Here is a 20,607-nt window from a genome sequence, read left to right as displayed (position 1 = left end):
AGATGAAGAAGGTACAGCCCAATTTGGAAGCTCTAAGGCAAGGTTTCTTCACCTTGCCACTAATTACATTTTGGACCAAATATCTGCTTATTGGTGGGGCTCTGTTTCTCCCTGTTAGATGTAGGTACCACCCCATTCCATTCTCAGCTCTGAAAATGGAAAGTATCACCACACACTGTTACAAATTTCTATATGGCAAAAACTGCTCCTGGTTCAGAACCACTGAACTAAGAAGATAACTACAGGAAGTTACTTGTGTTCTTTGTTATGATAGCTTCCAAATGTGAACACGTATATGTCCATATAGTCTGAAAAATAACAAAATATATGTTGTTAAAATGAATTCATGTGTAAGAATGAGGGAAGTAGTTAAGTTGGGTTCTTTGGTTGAGCTGGAACTGTCAAGCTAAAAGGAACCTCACCATAAGATCTAATTCTTTAGAACACACAGCTCTAGGGCTGCAAAGATGGCTCAGGGGTTAAAATAGTACTCTTCTTGCAGTAGAGTTAAGTTCCAATCACAGCATCCAAGCTAGACGTCTTACAACTGCCTGTAACTCCAGTTCCTGGCTTGGTTAGGGTTTCTATTGCCGTGAAAAACACCACTACCTAAAGCAACTTAGGGAGGAAAAGGTTGATTTTAGCTTAAAGCTGGAATCCAGCATTAAAGGAAGTCAGGGGGCTGGGCAGTGGTGGCACACGCCTTTAATCCCAGCACTTGGGAGGCAGAGGCAGGTGGATTTCTGAGTTCGAGGCCATCCTGGTCTAAAGAGTGAGTTCCAGGACAGCCAGGGCTACACACAGAAACCCTGTCTCGAAAAACCAAAAAAAAAAAGGGAAGTCAGGGAAAGAACCTGGAGGCAGGAACTGAAGCAGAAGCCATGGAGAGATGTTGCTTACTGGTTTGTTTGTTTGTGTTTGTTTGTTTGTTTGTTTTAAACTACTACATGGCTTGTTCAGTTCACCCTAGGAGCATAGGTTGAGGAATGGCACCACCCACAGTTGGCTGGACTCTTCCACATCAATCATCAATCAAGAAAACGCCCCACAGGCTTGCTCACAGGCCAATCTGATGGAGGCATTTTCTCAACTGAGGTTCTCTCTTCTCAGATGTTCCTAGCATGTGTCAAGTTGGGGGGGGGCAGGGCACCACCACCACCAAATACCAACCAACCAACCAACCAACCACCACCACCACCAATAATAATAATAACAGCAGCAGCAACAATCAAAAAACACTAAAACAAACAAGCCAGCACAGTATCAAACACCCTCTCTGGCCCTACACACTTATACATGCACAAACCTACAAACCACACACACACACACACACAATTAAAAATAAATCTTTAAAAATTTACATGACTTCATCTCACCAGCCTGACAAAATACTAATCCAAAAAAGCTCAAGGATGATGTCTAGCTCCACTGAACAGCAAACCGCAGTAATGACAGTGGTCACGATCCAAGGATACTCTTAAGATCCAACACCCACAGAAATACAATGTTCCCATAGGGCAGTGAGCGTCTATTAGAAACCCATCTGCCTCCTAGGAGACCTCTGTACACAAGGAAAAGGTCACTCACACTCCTGCCTTCTCCTCGGATATGTGAAGTGACATCACTACCGGCCTGTGCTGAGAAGGGGCTCTGAGGGGGCTTTCCAGGAATGAGGACAGTCTGTAGAAACCAGCATGCAGCCACAGTGCTCTTACCAGCATAACTGGTCCAGAGGACTGAGCCTCAAATATTCATCCTATATGGAGCTCGAGTTAGAATGTGTAACCTTAACACATGACGACTGAGGAATTTTTTAAAAAAATACTTAGTGTACACTGGCAGGCTGATAGCCAACATTTGATACGTCGCAGGCTTAAAACTTCCCCAAGCTTTAAGTGCTGAGCCCCAAAATATGTGGGACCACAATTCACTGGACTTCATCTTTTCCTACATCCTCTGTACTCACACAAATCCCTCTATGAGATCACAAACGTTCTTTGAGATTCCCAAAGCTTTTCAAATTGCCATTACCAGTGCCCTTCCACTGGTCTCTCCCTCTGAAGGTTCACTATCCAGAGTTGTGTAAGCTAGGCTATGCCAGGCTTGCCTGTCCAAAGTGGGCAAGAATGCATCATCTAACAGTTAAATAAATACTACCTCAGAGCTCAAGGTATAGTTCAACACCTGGCATGTGTGAAGACATGGGCTCAATATTTAGCAATTTATACAGGCATGCTTACATGAAAAAGCTCTAACTGTCTTGAAAGGTTGTTCATATTTGTGTCTCTTTAAAAGTAATATATATGGCTAATTTTATAAAATTTAATCATTGAGCTGGGCAGTGGTGGCGCGCGCCTTTAATCCCAGCCCTTGGGAGGCAGAGGCAGGCAGATTTCTGAGTTCGAGGCCAGCCTGGTCTACAGAGTGAGTTCCAGGACAGCCAGGACTACACAGAGAGACCCTGTCTCAAAAAAAAAAAAAAATTTAATCATTGCTTCAAATTAAAAATTAATCTTAAATGGCACACATATCATTTTGAGATCAAAGGAAATATTGAAAAAAATTCCATGTATGAAATTAAGCATCAAAGTTCCCTGTGGTTCATATGCAAGCCTTTCAAGTAAGAGAAGAACCAGTATATTTGGAAGAAATTAGGTCTAGCACAACACAAAAACATGATAGAACTATCATAAAATACAATAACCCACAGGTCTTCGTACAGTTCGCCTACCATGATGAAAATTAAAAAACCAAGATTTCTAAAGTATCACTTCCTTTTCATTGTCTGTCCAACATTCCACCAATTATGCTAAATTGCTTTTCTGCTAAATTCTAGATCAGTAAGTAGCTAGGGCAAGGCTGTCTGAAAAGCCAACCACTGAAACAGGGTTCCAGGATTCTTCCCAAGACAAGAGAAGCATGAATACACAACAGGATCTGAAAATACTTGCTAGCCATGATGGATTTAAGTTATTAACAGATCAAGAGGAGATGGATGGCGGTTTGCTTTCCTTAATCTACATCATCATCTAGATCTATTTAAAGATACGTGGCGCACTAACAAACTTGGTTAAGGTTTCGATAAAATCAGTAAAAATAATCTGCCCTGTTACGCTGAGTCTGTATCGATCAATAAAATCACTTGTACAAGGAAGGCACTGTTAAGTACTGACAATCCCAGCCATTAATATTATTTAACACAGTGTTCACCATGTTAACCAGAACAAAGAGCAGTTTGTCTGGTGTTACAAGCAGGGTCTCCATAGGCGCTGCTCCTTTACGGGCTTCTGTGGTGGTTTTATGAAGTTCAGGCTATAGCTTCTTCTACCAACAAGACCCTTTCCTGTAATACATATGTTTTAAAAATAATTTTTGTAGTACGTGTATGATGTGGGGGGAGGGGAGGGCATGTATGCTACAGCCTGTATACGGAGGTGAGGGGGGCAGTCGCATCAAGTTAGTTTTCTCTTTCTACTTTTATGTGGGTTCTGGGAGTCAGACTTAGGTCACCAGGCTTGTGTGGCCACTACCTCCTTGCTGGTGATGTGGGCTCATTCTGTACTTCATCTTTGGTTTGGAAAAAACCCTTGGTGAGGCCTGGATCCGACATCACGAATCATTGCTTGGTCTATGAATGACAGATGGGCATTCTAAGATGGGGAGCTGTGAAGGCCCGGGTAGTGACAGTGAGAGCTCAGGGCCTCCCCCCACCCCCCCACGCCCCCACCCCCACCCTGCACATACGCAGACGTCACTCAGTTTCATCAATGCCTTTGTGTTGTCAGGCATGGATTAAAAAAAAAAACCTTCAACTGATCCTCAGCCAGAGTTAGATGATCCAGTGAGAGATGTACATAAAAATATTTTATATAAGAAAATTTTTAACTACCATGGGTCTCTGTGGTTTTAGGATTGGTGATAAATAATGAGAAACGTTGAAGAAGTAAAACTAACTTCAAAGCAATCATGGTTCTAAGCCTTAAATTAGAACCGGGTCTCAACACTCGACACTTTGGATACTTGAGATCCTAGCAGCTTATACACAGGGAGCTGGTCGCCATTTTGACCAGGTAAGTGTGGGAGCCTCTGCCTGGGAAGTGGGTCATCGAAGAACCAAATCACCGTTTGGTTAGACCTAGTCTGTTATTCTCAACACTCTGGGGCTTTCTCTGCAATTATCAGGAAGTTTACAAATAAAACTTAGGGTGCCACACTGGACCTGGAGAAAAGGACCCTCAAGGGAACAGTCATTGCTAGCACTACTTTTAAAACAATGAAGAAAAGGGGAAAATATATACTTAAAAATGGCTCAGTCGTCAAACTGGTATTTTTGGTCATGCACGAGCCAAACATCAAGCGTGTGAAGTTTGTGAGAAGTGGATCCTCAGGAACAGTCTGCTGTGGAGAGAGCGGCCCAGGGTGTGTTTGTACGGGAGCAGAAACTTCTTGGCAAGTCTGCAGGCCGGAAAGCCCTGCAGCGGGGGAACACTTACTCTGAGGGCCGCACACCACAGGCCTCTGAAGCAGATGGATGGCCTGTTTCAGCGGTTTCATGACCCAACAGGTGATAACAGCAATGGTATAGTGTCTGACCTAACGATCTCTGCTTAAAACCCTGATCCCAGCATTTTAGAAGTAGTGTTTGCTGCTTAGTGGGGAAGGAGAGTCACTGGCCACAGGATCTTTTCCTTAGGACAATGACAGGGCTTAGGCAAGAGAAAGGCAGAGTATGTACCCGGTGGTACAGGCCTACTCCAGAGGCACATGAGCTTGCCTTCTCAAGCCCTTGGGATGAGTGACGGTCAACACAGAAACTGTTAATTGTGAAATCCCCAACACTAAGGCTACAGGTAAGCTGTGTTTTTAAACTAAAGTTGAGATCATGATTCAGCATCTGTGGGGCTACCTGGCATGGGTGGTGTTAGAAACTTGGCTTATTGTGGGTGCAAGTATGTCACACTATGTTATGACTTCAGTTAAATAAGGTCAATCCAGTTCCTCTCAGCTTCTGACAGAATTGTTCTGGTTGGCCTCATACTCACTTTGGCAACATGTTCTAATCTCCTGGCCTGTTCCATCTTCACCCAGGCCTAGTTTATTCTCTCTGCAACCTGTCTCTGTAAAACTGTCCCAGTAAAAACTGCCACACACACACACACACACACACCACACCACCTCCCTGCCCCACCCCTCTGTACTTAAGCAGCCTCAAAGAGAGTGTTGTTCTTATGTGAGTTCTGTGTATCCCATCTCTAACTCATTCTGTCAAATCTTTCTCTGATTCACCACTTTGCCCTTCAACTAGACATTACTTTCAAACATGGCAACTTCCTTCTACAAACTAACCTTGCCTTTATTATCAGGGATTAAAGGCATGTGTTAAGGGTGTGTCTATAGTCCAGCCAGGTCCTACTGTAATCCAGGGTGTGTCTATATTCTGGCCAGATCACACAGAAAGACCTAGAAGATCTCTGGATATGATCCCTTGCCAGGGCAGCCATGTTGCTGGATTCAAATCCCACAATAAGACTAAGGAACACCAAGATTAAAACAATATCCAGGTGAGTTTAGTGGCACATGCTTTAATCCCACCACTTGAGAAGCAGAGGCAGGCAGATCTCTGATTTGAAAGCCAGCCTGGCCTGCAAAGTAAGTTCCAGGACTGGCCTACACAGAGAAATCTATCTTGAAAAATCAAACCAAACTAAACCAAACAAAACCAAATCACACACAACTAAAACACTACCTAAATGAATCAGAGAAAAGCCATAGGCTAATCTCAAAAGGCATAGAATTATCCTATTCTGTTTCTAGACAGACAAAGTACTTCAAATAAAATATCTTGTTCAAGATGGATATGGTGGCACACATCTTTAACTTCAACAATACAGAGTAAATTTGAAGACAGTCTTGTTTACATAGTGTGTTCCAGTCTAGTCAAGGTTACCCAATGAGACTGTCCCAGAAAAAAAAAAACTGTTTAAATCAGTGTATACACACTATCAACTTAGCATCTTATGAATTTAAAATTGTAGTTTATACTCTTTTTTATTAATCCTAAGGCTGTAGAAGAAGTATAAATATAAATATCTATTTTAAAAGTTCTGTAAATATAAATATTTACAGAGCACTCCAATCAGACTCGCCATATGTAAGCCCTCAGTAGTTACATATGACCAGAAGCTACCACAGTGTATAGAAATGAGCTGCAGATGATTATGTAGATGAATTCAGAATGAAGAACCCATGGGGGAAAGGCCACATGATATTCCTTGGAGCTGTTCACTTAACAATGTGTGCAGTATCTCAAGTTACTTTGTAAGAACACACATTATACCCCTTTGTTGAATAAATACAGGCCAGCACTCCAACACTTTTTATATTGGTGTACCAGGACTGACTTGACCAATCTGTTACTTTACCCAGCTCTACACAGGAATAGACCAGAAGGAGAGTAAGGAGAGGATTTGCTGAGTCACTGTTCTCCTTGGGATTGCAAACCCAATCATGAAGTAGGTGCAAGTTTGCCTCCATTCCTTCAGTAGATTATTAACCATCAAGAATTTTAAATTGTTAATAGTGCATATGCCTGAGAAGATGGAGAAGCAAAGGAAGCTCTAGCCCACTGGCAGTGTGTATCCTAGGATGTGTCAGGACACAAACTCAGTTTCTGTAGGCTTAAACAACAGTTATGGAATCAAGTATTGTGGTGGTTTGAATAGAAATGCCCCCCTCCCCCATAAAATCATGTGTTTGAATGTTTGGGCATAGGAAGTGGCACTATTAGGAGGTGTGGCCTTGTTGGAGTAGGTGTGGCCTTTCTAGAGAAGTGTGTCACTGTGGGGGTGGGCTTTGTGTAGAAAGAGACAGTCACTCCCATAAGCTGTCTTTTGATGTTCTGTACATATGCATGGATGTGGGCATGTACATATATATGTGCACACACACATTTTTTAAAAATGTAAAAATAATTAAATACAAGTAATGCAATTGTCTAGGATAGTAAATTTTATATCTCATGAAGAATTTTGAAACTTGTGGGAAAAACCCAAAGAAACGAATAGAACCCAAGAAGGCCTGAGGAGATGATTCGGTGGTAAAAGCACTTGTCTGTGCAAGCATGACATCTGACTTAGATCCTGGAACTCAGGTAACAGCTGGACATATGGGTGCGTGTCTGCAACCCCAGCGCTTCTAAAGTACGGAGGCAGGAGGAGCAGAATCCAACAGAAGCTCTGGCCAGCTGCCAGCCTGGAGGCTTCAGTGCCACAGTCAAGGGAGACCCTCCTCAAACAGGATAAGAAGCAAGGACTTGGTCACTCTTTTACCTCCACATGTGTACTGTGGAAAGCATGTGCCCTCATCCATGCACAGACATAAAAAAACAAGGCTGAAGAGATGGCTCAGTAAAGAGCACTGGTGGCTCTGCCAGAGGACCCAGGTTCAAGTCTCAGTAGCCACATGGTGGCTCACAACTGTCTGTAACTCCAGTCTCAAGGGATCTGATGCCCTCTTCTGGCCTCTGAAAGCACCAGGCACACAGACATACATGCTGGCAAAGTACCCATACAAATAAATAAATAAATAAATAAGAAAACAATTTTAAAAATCAACACATATAATTCCATTTCCAACAAGACGGAGATATATCTTTCCTTATTTTTTCCCCCGCTTAATTCAACCGAATACTGGACATGTATATAAAACAAGCATAAGAATAGGAAAGGCTCAGGAAGGGACGGGGGGGGGGGTGACTTCTAGCACACCAAGCTCTGAGGAATACATGACGCAGGGTAAGTTTGATTCTTCCTTCCTGTGTTCTCTATAGTCTCACATACCCCAGATTTAAAACCAAAAAGTCAGGAGCTAAGAATCTCAGGAGAGTAAAAGAAAGGAATGAAGGACAGATGGATGGATGAACAGAAGGAAGGAAGGAAGGAAGGAAGGAAGGAAGGAAGGAAGGAAGGAAGGAAGGAAGAAAGGAAGGAAGAAAGGAAGAAAAGGAAGAAAGAAAAAAGGATAAAAAGGCCCACCCAAGTCCTTGTCCCCTAGCCAGTGCCGGGATTACTGCACCAAGCCAGCCTTCCATACTACTTTGATTTGATATGCTCGCTTTGTTCCCCGAGATGTGACATTCTAATCTGAAAGCAGAGTGGCTTCTTGCTTCCTCTCTCTCATCTCTCTTTGCTTCCCTCCCCACTTCTCTCCTGGTCATTACTATGCTCCCCAGGCTGACCGTGAACTCCTACGTCTAAGTGATGCTCCTGTCTCAGCCTCCTGAACAGGTGGGACCACAGAGAGGCAGCTGGGGCCTTTTCACTGTAAAATGTCATAAGTAAACCCAGCATGACATGTGCTAGAGGAAAGGGAACTGTACTGCTTCTCTGCCAGAGTATTTTTGGATAGGCTACAATATTTAAACTGATGCTGAAGCTACTTCTAAGTGGTGGTTTAGAGACTACTACGCTGTTTGTTTCCGAATGAAGAAACAGCCAAAAAACTGGCAAGCATGGGCCTTCTTAAACTCTCGTTTTCAAACTATTAGTGAGCGGACAAAGAAAGGTGAAGACTGTGAAAAATACAGATGCTAAGAAAGCTTTTGGGTTTTTTGATTAACATCTCTGAACAAAATTGAGAATGGGTGACTATATCTTTCTTTTATAAAGTTATTCTCTTACGTAAATATAGCTCCCAGAATGTCCTATAAACGGCTTTCAGGCTGAGGCAGAAGAATGGTTTGAATCTAGGAGTTCAACCCAAACATGGGCAAAACAGTAAGGCTGTTTCACACAAAAAAACAACCAACTCCCCTTGAAGCCAGATGACTTAAAATTGATGCATTATTCACCAGGATTGTTATGTGTTTAAGTTAAAAATTTTCAAGAACATGATGGCAGAGAGATGCCTCAGTAGTTAAAAGCACTTCCTGGTCCTGCAGAAGACCTGAGATTGGTATCCAACAACCACATGGCAGCTTATAACTAACTGTAACTCCAGTTCCAGGAGTCTGGTGCTCTCTTCTGGCCTCTGTGGGCTCGTGCACACAAGTGGTGCACATATAGATATGTCCAATCACACACACACAAAACTAAAAACACCAAACCATTTATTCACCAATCAATTATTCAACCAACTCATCAGGGAAGAAGCAACCTAGTAAACTGTAATATTGATCACTATAAAGTTTTTTTTCTGTACCTGGTTACATGTTTATATAAAACTATCAAAGGTAGAAAGTTTTTTCCTAATTTAGAAAATCATCAGTGTATATAAGAGCCCATATTGGGCAATAAAATGAAATAAAGGAAAATAAAATCCCAGCCCAGCCCAGTCCATCAACAAATGTACTTGGGAAGGTGACATGGTTTCAGAGCCCATTAGACCTCAGCCGCTCCATGTCTAACTAAAACAGCAGCACGGGCTACCTCAGGTAATGTATGAGGCTGCAATCACAGGTGCCCAGCTGACCTCCAGAGAAAGAAGGGTTATTTCCCCTGACCTTTTCAAGAGACAGACTGCCACAGGGTGACTTTGAACTTCTCCAACGGGCAGCAGATGAGCTGGTATAGGTAATCTAGGTCCTGTAGCCTTGGGAGCACACCTTGAAGACGGTAGTCCTTAGTTAGGCTATAGGCCAGGTCAGTGCCAAACTACAAAGCTCTTGCTGAGCTGGACCTGCAGGGATGGTGGTGCTTGGTAAGATTCGCTAGTGGCAGCTACTCCCTGGAGTTCAGACAAGTCCTGAGGGCGAATGGGATTCTTCCTGGAGTTAGGTAGACAGGGAGAGAAACAAGAATACTATCTACTTCATCAAAAGACACAGAAAGTCCAAGAAGCAAGAGCTTTGTACAGCCAAGGTTCGGCCTTCGCTTCTGCCACTGACCACACCTCTGCCTAGCTCCCACTGCCAAAGGAGAAGAAAAGGCCCCCACTGAGGTGCTCTGGGACTTCAGGTCACTGAGTGACAACAAAATGAATCTGAAACACACATGGCAGGAAGCAAGTGCTCTCAGCCCTCAACCACATTTTCAAGCCCTGTTTCTGAGAACAGAAAATTCTAAGCTCAATTTGAGCGTCGCTGTAAGCTCCTCTCGTGCCAGATGATTTTATCCACATATTTACACACGAAGCACAAACAACTTAAAATGTTTACACTGAGGAGTAATGGAAGTCATGTGTCAAACGCAATAGAGGGGGGCAGAGATGGGGGATAAAGCTTTCCTCAGAACCGAGAAGCCTGAAGATATACAATATCTGTGGAAAATCTGGCCTACAAATGAAAGCGTGTTGTTTACCTATCCCTTCTAATTACGGAGAGCATGCGTTCTACTCTCTGCATACAAGTTCTTAGCTCTCTTTCTCTGGGTCTTTGGTTTGCTGTTTGCTCTGAAGTATTGCCTGAAGCTATAGAATTCTGATAGCTCCGTGTACAGAATCTCAGAGAAGGCCACACACATTCCTGGGATTTGAAATTCCAGTTTCCTTTAGGATCTGACTCCCAGAGAGACATAATGAAGAATCCTTGCACCAAGCCCCACAGACCAAGGGGAAAAATCCATTAGCAGCACCCTCCTCGGAACTCATGCGGCTTCTGCCCAGTCCTCTTTGACTACGGTAAAGATGAGGACACAGGAGGAGGTTGGGAACTGACACCTGGAGTCTTCCCTTCCACTGAGAAGGTTCCTCCACTGTATCCCTGGGCATCGGCCACCAGAGAGTGACTCAGACCCAGTCATCCATCAGAGGCTTCGCAGCACTTAGCCTCTCTTCCATGCAAGATCCACCCTGTAGTTAATGATGCTTGAAGTGGGGCCCAGGACAATGAAGAAAGAACAAGGCTGTGCTGCCAGTCTCTCTCATAATAATTTTAGAAGGATCAGTCTTCCTAACTCTCACATGAAGTCTGGGCCTTTTGTCTTCTTTTAGTTTTTGAGGTAGGGTCTCCATGTGCAGGCCTGGATGGCCTTGAATTTCTGATTCTCCGGCCCATGCTCCCAAAGCGCTGAGATGCCCCAGCATACTTGCATCCTTCGTTCTGAGGCAGGATTCCTTTCCTCACTCAGCTATGCTTACTCCACGAATCACTTATCACGTGGGGCTAAACGTACAGCATGTCTGAGCACTTAGGTCTGTCTGTCTCTGCACCTGCCTGCCCTTCTATGCACTTAGTAAGGATGTCATGGAATGGTCCCCTGAGACTTCAGGGTTTTGTAATGTTGAAAGAAGTAGACAGCATCTTATGCTCTCTTTTGTCTTCTGTGTCACTTGTGAGAGGAGACTTCCATCTCATCTCAGGTCTGCCTCTCCTGAGAGGTGACAGTAAAGAGCTCCCTGATGCACTCCATCTAGATTTGGCACTTTCTCAGGAGCAATTTCCACAGAGCTTTGGTAGGGTTTTAGACGTGTGTTAGCCTGCACCATTGGAAAACCATTTGATCCCAGGACCCCAACTAGCACCCAAACATCTAAAACCCAGGGGCTGAGAAAACAGAATTATTTTACCTAAAACAACGTAATTTGTAAAAACAGCTGAATTTAAAAAACAGACAGATTGTTTCAATAGCATTCTTGCAATGATACTAAATCTGCACTCGCCCAATGCATAAGGAACTTGAAACAGAGTCCAACAAAAGCTAAATGAACCAACTGATATCCATATTTGTAATGGTTAAATAGCCTATGTGCCAGAATCTCCTGTTGGTCAGTGTTTGGCGTCATACTCTTGTATTCTGAGCTAACAGCATGAGACACCTGATGTAGGATCGGTTACACTGAGGAGCGAAACATCCCTTACCTGTAAATACGTTTCCAGGCCTTGTCGCCGTTGTTCCAGGACTTTGGGGACCCAGTTCCTGACGTGTTTAGAAGGGATTTCTGGAGTCTTTATACATTTCTTAAGCTTCCAAGAAAGAAGGGGAAACATGTTTGTCAACTATACGGAAACCACTTGGAGGAAAGAAAAGCAAGGAAAGTAAACCACAGCTAAAACATGCTGAAAAGTTTTTCAAACTTTTTTTTTTTCAAGGTATCCTGATTTCTCAGGCTTTAGGACAAACGGGTCTTCAGATCTAAATGTTTTGTTGTTTGTTTGTTTGTTTGTTTTTTCCCAGAAAAATTATATAAGTCTAGTACTTAAGTTAAAAGAAAAGCAAAGTAAGACAGTTTCAACAATCAATTTATTTCATAGCAAAATTAACACAAGTTTCTAATCTAGGCTTCTAACTAGATTAAGAACCACTCAGAGAGGTTCTTGAAATTTCAGAAATAAAGTGAAATTTAAAGCACAGACTAATCTTCCCAACAATCCAGAAAGGCATCTGCAAACTCTACTCATGCAAACTGAAGGGCAATTCTGAGTTAGGATTTCTAGGCAGTCCTTTTAAGGAGCAACAACATTAAAAAAACAAGTTTCAGGGCTAGAGAGATGTCTCAGTCATTAAGAGCACTGGCTGCTCTTCCAGGGGACCATGATTCGATTCCCAGTACCCACATGGTAGCACACAACCATCTGGGACCCGAATTCCTGGGGTCTGGCATCTTCTTCTGATCTCTTCAGCATCAGGAGCACACACATACACAGACGTACACGCAGGCAAAATACCCAAGCACATAAAATAACATCTTACTTTTTAAAAAAGCTATTCTAAGAGCTACTTTGGTATGTAAGACAACATCTAGCTTCAAGAAGTGCCAAGTCCTAAAACCTGGAATGTCTCCATAGCCAGCCAAGGGGATTTTTCCAATTTGGTGAAATTATTGATTTAATAACAGGGAGATTGTCCTAGGTTATCTGGGCAGGTTCAAATCAACTATGAGAACTTTACAAGAGGCCAGAAGTTATTGGTCAAAAGTTTAAAAGTATGAGGTATGGTGGTTCACACCCATAATCTCAGCACTCAGGAGGCTAATGTAGGAAGACTACAATTTAGAGGGTATCCTGGACTGCAAAGAGATTCTGTATCAAGGCAGAAATGTAACTCAGCCATATAGAGCGTGCTTAGCATATAGCACACATACAGCCCCCTTAGGTTTAACCTCCAGGACCTAAAAATATAAAAGTAAATAGATATTGTCTTTAAAAAAAAATCCTTAATAGGTGGCTAGCTTTCATGATGGCCTCAGCAGCCTCTAGAAGCCAAACAACAACAAAAAATACCACCACCACCACCACCAACAACAACAAAAAAACAGTCTGCCCATGACCTCTAGAAGTTTGAGTCCATCTGCTCAGGCCATCTAGAGGCTGCAATGAACCTGCCCAGGCCTCTGAAAGAGCTTAAGCTCTGTGGACCAGCTCGATTTTAGTCTGGCTACATTGATTTTGGACTTCAAGACCTCAAACAACATATGAGAATAAATCTGTACCGCATTAACCTACCAAATATATAGTATTTTGTCATAAGTAACCTCTACAAATGGAATAAACCCAAATGTCCTAACTTAAATCTTGAACACCTACTTAGATGGCCCCTTTACAAAACATATGGAAAGAACATTTTCTAATCCATTATAATGAGAAAATGCAGATTAAGCCTGCAAAAGCACGACACAATTCCTTTGCACATTTAAGAAAATAATCACCAGTGATCACTCTAAGTTGAACCCTTATGGACACAAAGAGAAAGGAGCATTTCAAACAGCAGCCCAGGCTCCAGCCACTGGGCTGAGCCCATGTGTGCCTCCTCCCTCTATACAGATACAAGTAATTGCAAACCCCAATCTGCCCTTCCTCGCCAACAGAACTATTAGGCAGGAGCAGGAGGTACAGCCTCCTGAATGTAGCTGCTTGGAGAATTGTAAGCCTGCTGGAGCCTGGGGCCACTGGAGACCCCAGAGGAAGACTGGTTCTACAGAGAAGATGGCATGGGGACACTGGATAGGTCTTAGGACTTGTTCAAGGACATTATTCTTTTGCCAGTTAGAGAAAAGAAGTTCATCACTTCTCAATCTTTTGGCTAAGATCAATTGTAGAGAAAGGAGTTCCTGACAACAAAGGCGCAGGAAGACAGCTATATAACAGCCACTGGGCTCCTCCTCCATGGTCCCTGGCACTAGGAACATACCTGCCCTCAACTGGAAACCAACAGTCTTAGGGTTCTATTACTATGATAAAACACCATAACCAAAAGCAACTTGAGGAGGAAGGGGTTTATTTCTTCTTACAGCTTATAGTTCATCGCCCAGGGAAGTCAGGGTAGGAACCCAGTGTCAAGAACTGATGCAGGGCCCATGGAAGGGTGCTGCTTACTGGCTTGTTCCCTATGGATTGCTCAGCCTGCTTCCTTACATCATCCAGGACTACCTGCCCAGGAGTGTCATACCTACAGCAAAACAGGCCCTCCAACATCAATCATCAATTTTTAAAAATGCCCTACAGTCTTGCCTAGAGGCCAATCCAAGCAGGTACTTTCTCAATTAAGATTCTTTCTCCCTACATGAACCTAGATTCTGTCACATTGAGAGTGCTGGAAATTGGGGGTGGGGTGGGATGGCAGGAAGAAGGCCTGCATGCGGAGACAGTGTCTGAGGCTTGGCCTGAATCTTGGAAGGAAGGCAAGTGAACCAAGGAACAATCACTATGAGGGCAGACACAGAAACAGAAAGGGAGGGCCAGGCCTTTGATGCTCAAAGCCAGCAAGAAGAGATGAACTCTCAGTGCACCGTATACTTCAGTGCCTTGGGGGCCACAGCAGGAATTTAGATAATATTTGAAATGAGAGGTATACTGATGATTTCAACAAAAGGGGGAACATGCTGAGTGTAGTGGAAAAGAGGTAGAGCTGACAGACCAGTTCAAAGAGCCTGAGGTAACCCATGAAAGAGATGATGGTCTTGACTGTGGGTGCTGGCAGTGAATGTGGGCAGGTATGGGAATTGTGGGTGTACAGAGTATATGTGGTCATCATGGCTCTAGGGAAGACACTCAGGTTTGAACCTCCTCTGGTAGCTATCCTGATTAGCTGCCTGTTGTTTAGTGAACAGTGTCATAATGTCAGGTTTGAGCTCAGTGGCTGTTTTAGAGAGTGTTCTCTAGAGGAACAAAACTAATAGAACGAATATGGCTGTGGTCCAGCTAATCCAACAATGGCTGCCCACCAATGGAAAGTCCAAGAATCCATTCGTTGTTCAGCTCATGGGGATGGATGTCTCAGCTGGTCTCCAGTATACACTGGAATCTCAAAGAAGTAAGTTCTAATGTCAGGGAAGGAATGAACTTGCCATCGAGAGTGAGGGCAAGAAGACAAAGAGCACACTGTCTCTTCTAATATCTCCTTTATAGGTTGTCATCAAAAAGGTGTGGCCCAAATTTAAGACTAATCCTCCTACCTCAAAAGACCCAGATTAAAGGTGGGTCTTCCCACCTTCCAATGATATAATAATAATAATAGTGACCCTTCGTAAGTGTACTCAGCCAACTGGATATTGTTGAATTTCAGATGTAATCAAGTTGACCAAGAACAGCCAACACAATGTCCAGTCTCTTAGTTATTCCCTAAACCTACAGTTCCTGGATGCTACAGGATTCAACTCCTGGTTTTGGGTGAATGAAGAACACACTTTCCCTACCTCTACCCCCAGCTATGTGTAACTCCATCCTGCCCGTAGGTATGTAAGAAGAGAAGGGATCTATCTCAGAGGCCAGAAAGGGAGGGGACAGCTCCTTCCTTCATTCTTCTGCTCTTTATACTTAAATGACCAACGCAATGGATGGAGTCAGAGCAAACACCTTTGTCCATGAGGCTCAAGCTGAGTGGTGCTGGGAATGCTAAAGTAACAGAGGCCTGATGTAAGAACACCTCCATGTAAGAACACCAGAATCCCATCTGCTACTGTCAATTCTGTCTTGCATTTATAATAATCGTTAACTAAATTTATTCCCCTCAGATAGGGGAAAATGTCATTCAGAGTTCAACATGTTAAACCTAAAATTCTTGAGTTCTTAAGTTCCCTTAGCATGACTGTGGTCACGTGACAAAGTTGTTAATTAAAACACAGCATAAGTCCACTAGGTAGAACTTCTGTTTTCTCAGAAGGACAGTAGGATTTGTTTCTGACAGATGTGTAAAGCAATGCTTGGAGTGACAACAGGTATATTATAATCAGAAAAGGTAAAATCACAGCTTGACAACAGGACAACTGATGTTGAGGCTTGCTCCATCCCTTGGGTTGCTGGCCTTTAGGTTTCCTACGGACAACAATAACTGTCTTACTTGATCAAGAAAGCTAGTCAAGGTTCTATGTGTACATCCTTAGACACTAATAGAAAAGGATCAACTGTTGAGGTTGGTGAGTTTAAGCCAGAGATGCCTCTAGGTGTTCATGGGAAGACAATGTTTGAGAAAGTATACAGAATTCTGTAAACCCAGGAGTCTGAATACTGTATAAAGTATCTGTAGATATAGAACTAAGTCAAATCATATTGAGAGTCAAGTCTCAACACAGCAAAAAGGCTGTGGTAAGGAGAAGGCACAAACTGGCCTCCTGGTGTTTACAGCCTACAAAACCCTTCTGTTGGGAGTGGGCAGATGCTGTGACCACAGTGGGGTAGTTCCTTCCACGGTTACCTGTCTGTACACCTTGGTGTTAGCACACTGCTGGCTTTGAAGAAGTGGCTACAGTTTCAAGTGACCTCGAGCAGCTAAAAGCTGTCTCCGGTTAACAGTCAGTGATATAAGGCATCACTCAAATAGATGCAGGCAGAAGTCTGCCTGAGTGAGCATAGATGCGGGTTTAAACCAGCTGTGAGGACAAAGCAGAGCTCTGACTCCAGACCCAGAAGACTCTATGTAACAACTGTTCTTTGAAAGTTACGAGTTTGTGTCTGTGATTATTTACTATGCTGCAACAGAATGCTGGGAGGGCCAACTCTGAGGGGCAGGTGGGAACTGAGGATGAGGTAAGAAACTATCACACAGGAGTGTTTCCAAAGAGGGACAAAGGGGAAGCAAGATGGCTATGCAAACTTTACAACCTGACTTCGATCCCCACAAAAGCTCCACCGTCGGTCTCTTCTCCTTTTCTTTGTGTATTGATGAAACAGCACTGAAAATATTGTCCCTTTTGTTTACATAAGGGTATCGAGAGAGTTGATCATCTCAGGGACTGCGTCTGTGACACATTTGGAGGTGAACAGGAATTTAGATGAGAGACAAACCCAAGACAATATGTTTCCAGTAGGGCTCAGCTGCTTGCAAGATAAATATTCCTTGTCTACTTCATCTGATGATTAACTGTCCTGCTACGCAGCATCCAGGCAAAAGGGCCTTTCTGATGTGTGTAGATAATTGTGTGTGCACGTGCACACACACACACATACGTCCAGTGTGTGACCACTCCTTTTCCCTTTTCACAGTTAGAACTCAGAGAACTTACTCCAGACAGACAAGGCCCACTAGCATGTGATGTGGATAGAAAAACTTTCAATTTTCTACAGAGAGGTCCAGAAATACTTTTAGCAAGGATAAAAATTTTTTTTTAAAAAAAAAAAGGGAAACAAAATCATCTAAAGAAATAGAGACATTGGGAGGGCAAAAGATAACCTTCTCGTATACACACGGTCATGCCAGTTTTCCCAGGGTCCCTTCAGGGATGGCACACGGGTGCTGTTCTCTCCATTTGTTCCCATATAGCAGTTTTTGATTCATCTGAAATGTGTACTTCATTAAATTGGATAGAAGAGAGAATGTAATATTTGACTCAACTCCAAAGCAGGCAATAACAAAAGATGAAGATAGTTAATCTGAAAACGAACCAGCCCCATATTTCACTGAAAACGTGAATAAAGGGGTGGGCTGGAACTGACAGAAAACAGCTGGGGAGGCAGGAGGATAAAATATGCTCAAAGTTTCAGTGTGGGTAAGAGTTTCCTGTCAGCCATGAGATCTGGGGCCTAGGAGGGCACAGTTCTTCACAAGCATGGCCGTGGAAAGAGATGAATTACTTAGCTAGGGTAAGGGTGACTGGGGCACGGGTGGGCCTTGTGCATGCTTAAAGGTTCACCCATCACAAGAGGTGTGCCCAAGCGGCAGGGGACAAGGAACAGGATGGAGTCTTGTATTGTTTGGGTGGGGAGTTTGTCATCCTCTACCTCAGTCTAGCACAGTAGAAGCTATAGAGAAACTGGGATTAGAAGGACCTGAGGTCAAATTCCAATAACATAAACCCCCACACCAGAACACATATGATGTTCTCCAATATCCCATAGATCAGATAATTAACCTTTCGGAAAATACAAATAAGCCATGGTGTGTATGTTGTGGCTCGAGGTAGGGGAGACATAGCAATATACACCTGGAACCGTGGTCTTGGAAGCATGTGGGAGACCCTGAGCTTCCCCACACCCTGGAATAAACACAGCAAACTCAAAGCCAGCTGGAGGTATAGGATAACTAAGCTTTGCGTTAGAATGTAATTTAAATTGTTCAGGTAGGAATGCCTATGGTAAACTGAACAAGAGTTTCCAGAAAGAGTAGAAAACAAGCAGCTGGCATTGAAGAACTTGAATGCCCTGCTTTGTTTTCAACACACCAGTTGGTAAATGAATGGGCATTCAGTCTGGCAAAGACAGAGAAGTGTGGACCTGCACAGGCCATGCTTGGGTGTGGCTAGCATGAACTTTCCTTAGGAGAAGCACTAGAAAAAGGATTGGCCAGTAGACGGCTGGAAGTGAACAAGATGATGGTGCCTTCAAAGACATCTGAGAGTCTCTTATTCCCAGAGCCTGTGAGTGCTGTTCCTGCACAACAGAAAGGGGCTTTACAGAGAGGGTTTTAATTAAGGATCTTGATATGGGACTGCTATCCTGGACTACTATTGATATGGGCCCAATGTTAACCTCAAAGGGGAGACAGGACTATTAATGTCTGTGATGGTTTGTATATACTTGGCCCAGGGAGTAGCACTGTTTGGAGGTGTGACCTTGTTGGAGGAAGTGGGTCAGCCTCAATGAAATGCTGTCCTTGTAAGAGCTGTCTTGGTTATGGTGTCTGTTCACAGCAATAGAACCCTAAGACAAGGTCAGAGAGAGGGACATGATGGCAGATGTCATGAAGGAGGCAGAAAAAGTAAAGGAGGCGACTGCTCGCTCGGAAGATGGAGGGTGGTCGTGAGGGATGTGGGCAGCTGCTGGAAGCTACCGAGGGCAGAAGATGGACTCTCCTGTGGAAATGCAGCCCCATCCACCTGTTTAGCATAAGATAATAAATATGCAGTGTTTTAAGCTGCCATTTTTGGTTTTTTTGTTACAAGAGCACTAGGAAACTAATGCAAGGTTTGAGAACACTGGCTTTGAGAGTCAGTCTGTGACATGGTAGGCAATTAAAGCCCGCATCAGAGAAAGCAGGAGAAAGGCCTTGAAATGCAGGCAAAGGCAAACCGAAGACAAGGGGATAAAGAGCAGAGATGCAATGTAAAGTAGCACTGCTCCGGACTAGCAGGCGTGCACAAGTGAACGCCAAGTGGGATGCACTGCAGGAATGTAAAAGAAAGAGGTGACAGCATTTAGCAGCATCCTGGAAAATCCAGGTAAGAGAAAGGTCAGAGGGACTTTCAAGATTCAGAACCTCGAGCTGCTAGTTCTAAGTCGTGTGTGTGTCTCTGTGAGAACTGTGTGTGTGTGTCTGTGTGACTGTGTGTGTGTGTCTCTGTGTGACTGTGTCTGTGTGTGTGTGTCTTTGTGTGTGTGTGTGTGTGTGTGTAGGGCTGTATCTGAGTGGCATCTTTAAAACTATAATTCACAGAAGGAACTTCAAACTGCATCAAGCATCCTCTGGGGAACTCGATTAAGGTGCGGATTACTAGGTTCCATTACATAACAGCCTGATTCAGTGTGAGTGGTATGAGGTATTTTCACTTTGGTCTTTAAAACTAAAAGAAAACAGAATCAAATACACAGTTCCAGAAGAAATGGCAAAGCTCAATGGGTGGCCAGGTGTGATGGCGGACACCTGTGATCCCAGTTTTGATCCCATTATTGAAAGCACATGGCAGGAGGATCATGAGTCTGAGGTCAGAATGAGCTACACAGTGAGACCATCTCAAAGTAAGATGTCAAAGAGCAGGACGTGTAGCTCAGTGGTAGGTGCTTACTTAGCATACAAGAAGTCTTGGGTAAACCCTTAGCACAAGACAAACAGACACAGGGACAGAGAAAAACTGAAAGGATAAAAAATGATATTTTAGAAAAAAAATAAGAACAGAAAATTTTTTTATTATTATATGTACACCCCACACTAAAACAAAAAGATAAGATTTCATGGCACTGGAGAGATGGCTCAGCGACTAAGAGTTTGTGTTGCTTCTCCAGAGGACCCAGGTTCTCCCAGCACACATAACTACCTATAACTCCAGCTCCGGGAATCTGTGGCTTCCACAGGCACCCATACACATGGGACATGCACTCGGGTACACATACAAGCACATAAGTAATTATCATAACCAAAATTAAAGAGCTTTGGTGAAAAATGCTTTTAGCAAATGGATAGTATTTTAATAATAGGCCACACAAACTAGTGTGTAAACCCTGAGACCCTAGTAAATGAGAAAGCACAGAAATAAAGTAACTCAGAAAGAAAGAAAGAAAGAAAGAAAGAAAGAAAGAAAGAAAGA

At 43.3% G+C, this 20,607-nt stretch overlaps 1 protein-coding gene across 3 annotated transcripts in view; it reads right to left on the bottom strand.

The window, feature by feature from the left end:
* Positions 1 to 20,607, bottom strand: part of Snx24 (sorting nexin 24) — a 149,274-nt gene that overhangs the window by 39,817 nt on the left and 88,850 nt on the right. For all 3 annotated transcript variants that reach the window (XM_028777194.1, XM_028777195.1, XM_028777196.1), the window contains one exon: positions 11,795 to 11,899. In XM_028777194.1, the coding sequence (XP_028633027.1) occupies positions 11,795 to 11,899 (105 nt within the window). The remainder of the gene's footprint in view (positions 1 to 11,794; positions 11,900 to 20,607) is intronic.

Source organism: Grammomys surdaster, unplaced genomic scaffold, assembly GCF_004785775.1.
Source record: "Grammomys surdaster isolate TR1022 unplaced genomic scaffold, NIH_TR_1.0 278, whole genome shotgun sequence".
Lineage (NCBI taxonomy): Eukaryota > Metazoa > Chordata > Mammalia > Rodentia > Muridae > Grammomys > Grammomys surdaster.
The sequence above is the reverse complement of the archived record's forward strand: the minus strand, read 5'-3'. Positions and strand labels throughout refer to the sequence as shown.